General features: G+C 39.4%; 1 protein-coding gene across 1 annotated transcript; it reads left to right on the top strand.

Moving 5' to 3' along the window:
* Positions 1-5,793: 5,793 nt before the first annotated feature.
* LOC147666219 (olfactory receptor 5V1-like) lies at positions 5,794-6,717 on the top strand. The gene has a single exon (XM_086949203.1). It carries the CDS (start codon positions 5,794-5,796, stop codon positions 6,715-6,717), a length of 924 nt encoding a protein of 307 aa, XP_086805329.1.
* Positions 6,718-9,845: the final 3,128 nt, after the last annotated feature.

Genomic DNA, 9,845 nt, shown 5'->3' with positions numbered 1-9,845 from the left:
AAGAATTCTGTATGCAGTCAAAAGAATCCAACCTCTGCGTCCTAAAATAGGAAGCTCATCACCCTTCACTACTGGTGCCTTTTGCAAGCAAGAAACCACATCAGTCGGCTCTGCCAGCTCTAAACAAGAAGTCCAATTCTCACTCAAACCAGTAGAAACGGCCCACTCACGGGCCAAAGCCTCGTAAGGCGTAGATTCCCAGCCGGGAATTTCAACAGGCAATTTAAAAGTAGATTTCGACTTTCGCGAAAACATTTTGATACACAAAAAAGATATACACAACTATGAACAAATAATATACACAAGAAACCACTTACGAGCCGAGTGCAAACCAACAAGATTAAAACAATACAGCGCACACAGGCTTCGTAAACAGTTCGTGACGCCAGATGTAACGGCCGGATACTCGGACCAGATAGGATCAGCTCCTCAGAGCACCTCCAACCCAGCCGGAACGTAATCACCTCCCTCCTTAGGACGTATTTACAATAGGTATGTATATGCCCTGTGCCTAAGGATGGGGAATTAGCAATATACATGCATAGGTTTTCTACAATATCTCACTCATACCAGTTAGTCTCACGGCAACTTAGGCCCAGACTAGTCTACCCTAGGGCAGTTCCGATTAGGTACCATTACACACTGACCACAGTCAGTGCCCACTCGACAAGCCACAATCCTGTGTGTCTAAGCACTAGTATCCTCCCTAGTGTTCTCTCCCTCACATTCCGATCCACAATCCGGCGGATCTAAGCACTAGTATGCTCCCTAGTGTTCTCTCCCTCACATTCCGATCCACAATCCGGCGGATCTAAGCACTAGTATCCTCCCTAGTGTTCTCATTAACGCCGCTGACCAACGACGATCACTTTCCTATGAATACCGGTGAAAGGAATCTTGCATTGGCTACTCGGGATAGGATACTACAATATTATGAATTACACAACAGTTCACCAAATAAGATGACGCACATTCTATTCTTTGCATCAAGGGGCTCCTCTCTCCCTCATTGCTCAGTCACTACTTACCTGACCGGGAATTACATCCGTTCATGAAAACAATGCCTGACTAGAAGAACAGGTTACCCTGATTGAACAAGAATACGAGGCACATTCTGGTTCACTAAGAACTGGGGTACTTTATTACAATGATCATAAAAACACCATACTATACTATGACATATATCCTGCAAAGGAAAGTGAAAGGTTAGAATGTGCACACTATAGAGAAAAGGTCGACGTCACCTGATTAATGTGAAGTCTGGATTCAGCAGTCATCTAGGTTCCCTTCTCGTCTGTGCCTTGGCTCGTCTTAAAGTCACACTTCGGCAGTCACGGGTACACGTCTGCACCGCTATGCTCTGTCTTCTCTGCTTCCCTCCAAGTCACTGGAACCTTCCTTTCATTAGCTACTTTCTCTCTGGCTGTTCTGAGCTACTCCTCTCTCCTCTCAATCACGGACCATCTTCACTTCTCGGCTTCGATCTTATAACTCAGTTTCAGCCACTCTGGTATTCGTTCTCCTGACTAACTGCTTCATTCCGAATGCTCTGATCTTATAGGCCAAAGCTTGCCAGCTGCTCCAACTAAAATAACGTCAATCTTTCTAAGAGAGTATCAGCTTCTTGGTCTTTCTTGGACTTCAAAATGGCGACTGTCTGCCTGGAAATAATTAATGGCATTGATGCTAAGGGCTAGCTGCGCCTGCAGACTGACTGATTCACTGCCTCATGCTTTCACTAATATGGAAGCTTGTCCCTTCATGGAAAGTTACGGCCAGTAACCTACCGCCCACCAAATTCTTGTACCTCCCCGTACCAAGGACACGTTCCCAGCCAGCCGGCCTGATGTTGTGTCTTCGGAGTGGAGAAAAATACAGTCTTTCGATAAGGGCCAGCCTAGGCCGGTTCTCTCCAAGCGAACAACACTTCGAAACTAAAACATTACATTTGACCTAGAAGCATCTCAAGCTGCCGGGGCAGAAAGCAAGATGGAGTCTCTCCCGTTTGAGGCCTACAAGGCCCGAAATAAGCATAACTCCATAGAAGGTATACTAACACTCTTGCAAAAGGACGGATTATCACTAATACTAATGAATCTATCCCCTAACATAAATTTATAAGCCCTGATCTAAGGAAAAGGGTACGAAAGTGCATTACTGTGCCCTTTGAATATGCCCTGTCTATGGTTCTACTCCTTGCACTAGAATGATAATAGACTGGAGTCACTTCCATTCATCCTCCCTCAAAGGAGGGCCGAAAAAGTTGGTCAGAACAAACACTCAGACAGTTCTCCAGCTCCCTATAATCTGTCCTGACAGTTAGATCAGCGGAGTACAGAAATGCACGCTTGCTGTACTATAACAATGCCTCCTAAGAATAGGGAATATCAGTATGTTTTTGATGAACAAAAAGCGAGTCAGCTCGCTCCTCATCTGGAGTATGATTGTAGGATCGACTTGGTCCAAGGAGCTACCATACCATGCAGCCGGATCAATGCCTTGACAGACTCAGAAACACAACACCTGAAAAGCTACAAACAGGGAAATCTAGCTACAAGAATCATACCTTCATCATTCCCTCCTGCATCTTCTCCCCTCTTCTTTATCTCAAAGAAAGAAAGGGATCTAAGAACCTGTATTGACTACAACGGCATCAACAGAATAAGGATAAAAAACAATCAGTACCCTCTGCCCCTCATTCCAGTGTTACTGGACCAACTTTAGGGTCCTCTATATTTGCAAAACTTGATCTCTGAGGGCTTTACCATCTAGTCTGGTTGAGAGAGGGGTGTGCCGCTTCTGGGGATTAACCGCCTGTTTCTATTTGATGATATCAGTGCAAATGGCAGGCTTTCCTGACTGCACTAAACTTTCCAATAGAAGTCGGAAGCCAACAAACCACACAGTGGAGCAATAGTTGTGTACCAGCAGTTTGAATGAGAGCGCTTTACATATACCATTACAGTATTCATTTTGTGACATTTCCTGTTTCAGAGTGGGTGCTTATCTATTTATTCTTTGCCGTATTCATTTTGTGACATTTCCTGTTTCAGAGTGGGTGCTTATCTATTTATTCTTTGCATTATTGATGGCTGCAATTTCCTTGTGGATTTCTGGGCTTTCGAGAAAAGGTTTATTTCCAACGAAACCAATAAGATATATCATCACTTTCTTATGCTATGAACCTGTAGTGATGATTATTAACTCCTTCATTACTCTGAATTTCCATTCACAGTCTTTACAGTGCATGTGAGTGATTCCATAAGGATGAGTAACTGTATTTTTATTATAGTGTGATTGGCTAGGGAAGTATTTAGTTAATCCATCCTGTATCTTTTCTTTATTAACTGCCTGTTGTACTGTGGTGTTGGCTCCTTGCATAAGCGTTTCCTTGAGATGAACTCCAAATAGACTTCAAGGACAGCTCCTTTTGGTTGCAAAGGGTTACACGACTGCTGTTTATTGTTTTATCCACTCCCCCATTTCCTTGGGTGAGCTTCTTGGGTAGCAGTGCTATCTGTTCCCTGACGGAAACACTAAGGGGGGTGATCAGTCTACCTTTATGCCTTTGTCCCTATCAGCAAGTCATGCCAGGTTAGTTTTTCTGTACTAACCGATCTGACACAGACATCTGGAAAGTAAAAGGCAATGTGTAGAAATTTATACTATTTATAAACTGGACAGTGTATAACCATGTGCACACATTTACGTACTGGAATATCGAAACAGAAAAAAAATCACATGCACATACCTATCCTATTTCTCAATAAACGTTTGCTCAAGTTTAAAGTACAGGAAATGACAAGCAAGCTTTAAATGACACAATTTGGAAACAAAAAGAAACACTCTTATATCAAGCTATGATCGACAAATGGATGCTGCCTTAATCTGATAATACATTTATTTGAACAGTTTAAACTCTATCATTTGTCGCAGCTACTTATAGTTGGTTTTGGAGGTGGCGGTGGCTCCAAGTAGGTGGTCCGCCTTACTTACAGCACTGCGTAAAAAAGCTAGAAAAGTAGATTTTAGACTTTGAATTGCAAAGGAAATTCTGCAATCATGATGCCTCCTAGTAAACGTTCAAATGTTGTTCTTACACTAGTAATAACAAACAAGTCCATTTAATTTTTCATTTAGGGAACAGTTTTTTGCATATGACATGGGGCACTAAAATAATGACCCTTTAACTGATTCTCAGGACAAAACTCTGCATCTGTATTGAAAATGAGATGAGAAATAAAATCTATAGCTGTGTATACGTTTTTCTGAGCCAGAATAGATCTAAATAAAAATGGAAGGTTTGTGGTGGAATGTTTCATCAAATATTGTTAGTGATTAACAGTCATACTGAAGTTACCTACCGTCATATAATAGGGGGAAATGTAAGGTAAATAACGAGACATGTGGCTGTTGGTGCAGAAAGTACGAAGATCCTTACATTAAGCCCCTTTTTGTCAATAACCATAAATGATGCCTTGCTATACATTGCTCCTGATGAACTCACATTCCTTCAGCCTTCAAATATATTGTGTGACATAAATATCACTCTCCTCCTGGCAAGCCAGATTCTTGGCATTAATTGTTACCGCTATGCAGTTTGAAAATAATGGAAAAATACATTGTCGTTTAAAGTGACCTGTGGACACTTTCTTAAAATCTGAGTCTCTTCTGCCTGGTTTGTAGAAGCTGCAGCTTGTCTTTGGAACTTTTCAATATGAAGTTTGATAGTAAGTTATTCTTGAGATAATTGAGATAAAACCCAGACACAAATAGATTGATGGCTGAAACTAGGTCCTCTTTTATATTGTGCATCATGACTGAATGTTTTCCTTCGTGGGACTCTGCTATCTTATGCATAACTAATCCTTTGGGATAAGAGTTTCTCCAGTCCAGCACCCAGCATTTAATACTGTCCGATCCATTGGGCCTGCTTTATTTGCATGTTATACCATTATTGCTTCTTTTTTTTGGCCCACACTGATTCACAAGCCATTCTCTCTCAGCAGGAAAGAAATATTCGACCTCCACACTCTAGCTTCAATGGCCTATTGTTTGAAATATATTGGATATGGAGGACCATTACATCATCAGTGAACCTGCATCAGGTATGTCCTATGTCAAAATCTCCCAAAAAAGCCCAACAGTAGAGGAGCCCATTGATATGTTGAAAAGTCAATAAAACAAATTCTTCCTTAGAAAAGTAAATAAACCAACTGAAACACACAGACGTGGTGTCAGGGATGAAACACAATAAAGTAAGAGTGAAGACATACCACAGAAAGTAGTATTGTACCTAGAACAAGTACCAGCTGGTGAGCATGATTCATGGTATCATGTGTACCTTCTTTTTATGCAATACTCTTGAGGTGGAGCCTTTGCTAATAGAAATTATACAATTTATATTCTCTTCAAATCTAAATTTTGTGGATATATTGGTACAATAGAATGCCATATTTTAGAGAGTATTAAGCAGTGTCTACCTTTTTCTCCGTGAAAATCTAAGCTGAGTTAATAATTTTAGGCACACACATTTGCAATAAATAGTGTCCCTATCTCTGAAAGACAGATGATAAAACCCCACTAAAGTTATTGTGGAAGAGAAAATATTTTGTTGCTGAGATGTTTGAAATAAACCAATATATTTTGAACATTTGCAAAAGATGAAATTAGGAGCTTTGCTGAAGACCACAAACAGAAACTTACAAGTCAAACCAACTGGTCAAAAGATGTATTCACATAGATGGTGTGCTTTATTTCAGCCAGCCTTCGAATCGCAATAAATCTGAACAAATGGAAGGACCAAATCTGACTTCAGAGGAACAGTTCCTGCTTATAGGGTTTTCGGATCTTTCACTGATGCAAGTTCCCCTTTTTATTACATTTATAATAATTTACATGATGACTTTGATTGGAAACCTTCTTGTAATGTCAATAGTATACTCCAGCTCACATCTGCACACCCCTATGTATTTCTTTCTTATAAACGTTGCCTTTATTGACATCACTAACATCTCAGTCACTTTCCCACATATGCTGATACACTTCTTTCAGACAGGTACACTAATTTCTCTCAACGAATGTCTGCTGCAGATATTTTTCTTTATTTTCTTGGTGGGGACAGAATTCCTTATCCTCACAGTTATGGCCTTTGATCGGTATGTGGCCATCTGTCATCCCTTACATTACATGAGTATCATGAACAAAAACATGTGTTTCCAGCTGGCTACTGGAAGTTGGCTTTGTGGTATTTTTGTACCACTTCTGCACACTATACTACTCTCTAGGCTCTCCTTCTGTCAATCCCACACCATCAACCACTTCTTCTGTGATTTCAGTGCCCTGATGAAGCTATCTTGCACCAGCACCTACATTATTGAGACACTGACCTATGTAAATGGATGTACTTTTGGACTGTTCCCCTGCATTTTTGTCTTCATATCTTATGCCAAAATCATCTCAGTGATACTGAACATGAAGTCTTCGGAGGGGAGGCGCAAGACCTTTTCAACCTGTGGTTCTCACCTCACTGTGGTTATTTTATTCTTTGGGTCAGTTTGTTCCACGTACATGAGACCAACATCAAAAGTTTCAATAAAAGAAAACAAAATCTTGGCTTTGCTGTACACAGCTGTTCCTCCACTGTGCAACCCCATCATATACACTATGAAAAACAAAGACTTTACCAATGTCGTCAGAAGGACCAAATTAAAGTAGTATTGACAACAGGACAAAAGCAATCCACAGCATTTACACAGCGTTTAAAAACTTTAAGGTGAAAATGCAACTGTAAACTGTGGAAGGAGTCCTGTACAACAGTAAACTTCAATACTCAGTGCCAGTTGTTTTGGTGATTATAATACTAATATCATGCACATACATTATGGGTAGTCAGGTGTAGCAGTTGCTGCCTCTCTTTTACTTTGGCCCTCCTTGATCTGCTTTAAATAACCCTGGTTTAAGGAGCAATTAAGGCAGTTGTATAGAAAAGTAAGCAGGGTTGACTGGATCGTGTTTACTTTCTGTAGTTTCACCTCCTTGTACGTCCTCTAACTCCTCACCAGAAGATAAATGTATTTGGCATCCATAAGTGGGGGGCAATATCTCAACGTTGAAAAGTTATAAGTGGTCCAAGGGTGTGTGATGTTGCTTTGGATTGACATTTTAATGAAGTGATGGTTATACATAATGTAATGTAATCAAGTTCAATAGTAGTGTTTTTGTGGGCATAGTAAACTGGCATTTAAAGAAGAAGAACAAAACAGCCACAAATATTTGAGCAGTGTACATTTCCAATAACAGATAGCTGAGAGCAACAAAACATTTAAATGTGGCAATAAAAACCTTAACAGATATGAGATCATTATTAAATGACTATTGGTTTGATATTGGTGGAGTTCGAAAAGTGTATCAAAACAAGAGATGACAGGAACCTGATCAGATATGAAAATGGAACTTATGTGTGAGGAGTAAGTAATGTAGCAGGGAAAGGGAGACACCTAAATCATATATCATTTATTCTGGTTAAAAAGCAATGAAAGGGGTAAAAAATATGTATTCTAATAAATCTTGGTGACAAGATCTTCATGAGTCAAATAATGGATGTGACATATTTGTTGTTTTGAAAGCTTTCTTAGATTTATCTGGTTTAGATTTATGTTTAGATCCATGATCCTAAAACAGATCATGCATTTTATTGGCATTCCCTGCAAAAAGAAGGGTCAAATTTTACTGGACCTTATACATTGAAAAATTATATAGTTCTTATCCAATTTAACACTAACCAAACCCCTGCTACCATTGTTTCATATCATTGAGATAGCATATAATGCTTCAGTGAATTATGGAACAAAATATCACGTTCATATTTCCTAAAAAGTGCAAGAGAGAAAACAACATTACCCATTACACAACATCTTTTTATGTTTTGAGATTCATCGGCATTACAATGTGTTTCCTGCAAAAGAAAATGAGTATTAAGTTTAGAAAGATAAGACAATACCTTTTAACGATTAACAGGATTACCCAATCCACAGACATTCCATGAGATAATGTTAATCGTGGGAGTAGGAAACACATGAGGATGAACAACGGGATTTAGTGAACTGTAAATAAAATTAAGGAATATTAATAGGTGTTAAACAATAAAAAAAAATAAGAATAACTGGTATTCATAAAGCATGCACAAAAGCTAAAAGTGTGAAATATAAACATAAGAGAGAAAAAACAAGATACTAGATAAGAAGGTAACAAGCAAGAAAGAGTGTAAGAAGAAAATAAGTATAGCAGCAGATCATGGGACAGAACCCAGATCTGAGGAAGAAGAGTAAGATCACATGAAGTAGCTACATAGGACGAGGATCAGTGGAAAACCGCCACCATATAATGCCTGAGATCTGCCTGGCCGGCAATCATGACGATTGCCGATGGGCAGAAATGCAGCAGACTTACTTTCTGTCGGTCGCGGTACCCCCGCCATGGTAATATGGAGGGGGTAAATGGTGCTCGGGCAGGGAGTTATGGCAGGGGGATCGCCACCGCTGGTCGGGCTGTGGCGAACCACACGCCATCATAATGACCCCCTATGTGTGAGAAAGGGTATATATTTTAGGTGGAGAAATCATAAATACATTTTTTCAACTTTATAGGACCCTCAAAGGATTTGGAATTGCCATTATAAGTGCATTTACAGATGCATTGATGAAGGATGCTTCAATAAATGTTCAATTATCTAAGTAAAGGAAGAAGACACTGAATGTTTTTCAGGCATTGGCGGCAGTAGAGGGATTCAGAGAAATGTAGATGTTTTGTCCTGACCAAAATAATGTTTCGCAGCATTAAGCACTCATGATAAATTATTGAATTCCATTAATTTAATTATCCTCCTTGGCTTAGAAGAATTATTGGATTTAAGACCAAGATGATGAACTTCGTGAATTGTGAGATTTGGTGATTTAGAGATGTTCAACAAATCCAGCAGAAATACCACGCTATTCCTTCTGGGAGATCACAGAAAGATTATTACATTGATTATGATTTTTCATATCTTCGGGGTGCTTTTTTTTATTTTTTATTTTTTTTTATTCCTCATATACCAATTTGGGTGCTCTAGACGGAGATCCTCTCCCCTCCCCCTGGCATCACGATGTTACGCCCACAGAATTTGACGCCAGAGAGAGCCGGAAAAAGACACTCCCCTCTAGTGTTTACTGTTTGCTTTATCCACCTCAGCCTCTGTGACTTGGGGTGCTTTTGAAGTTGACTATTTTTTTCCATCTTGGTTATTTTGTTCAACATACCATGTGTTTTGTTAATTTGTAATTCCGCTTCTAGAGACTGTTTTCCATCAACACTCATCTGTCTTCTATTTGCATTAATTTATCATTAGTAACTTTGCAAATGGATCCAATCCTCTGATTTTGTCCAGAATAGTATCTAAGACTGGAATATTTGATGAGTCAATAGGATCATTGGGATTATTTTTAAGCCTATTTTGTTTAGTTGTAGAAGAAGAAGATTGACACTTAAAATGAAGAATTTTTTCAGAGGACAATGAAAAATTATTTATTTCACTATTAGAGGAAAATGGTATGATGAAAATTATATAACCGCTATATATACTCTAAAGAGCAAAGGTTTCAAGGCTATCCAACACTTTCCCTACTGTTGCACTCACTTGAGTGGAAATAGTAATTTTTACCCCTACACTATCCAACACTTTCCCTACTGTTGCACTCTCTGAAGTGGGAATAGAAATGTTTACCCCTACGCTATCCAACTCTTTCCCTACTGTTGCACTCACTGGAGTGGGAATAGTAATGTTTACCCCTACGCTATCCAACACT

The sequence above is a fragment of the Lissotriton vulgaris genome, unplaced genomic scaffold (genome assembly GCF_964263255.1).
Source record: "Lissotriton vulgaris unplaced genomic scaffold, aLisVul1.2 SCAFFOLD_545, whole genome shotgun sequence".
Lineage (NCBI taxonomy): Eukaryota > Metazoa > Chordata > Amphibia > Caudata > Salamandridae > Lissotriton > Lissotriton vulgaris.
The sequence above is the reverse complement of the archived record's forward strand: the minus strand, read 5'-3'. Positions and strand labels throughout refer to the sequence as shown.

Excerpts from the sequence above, each read along its gene's own strand:
- LOC147666219 (XM_086949203.1), top strand. The coding sequence starts at position 5,794 with ATGGAAGGACCAAATCTGACTTCAGAGGAACAGTTCCTGCTTATAGGG.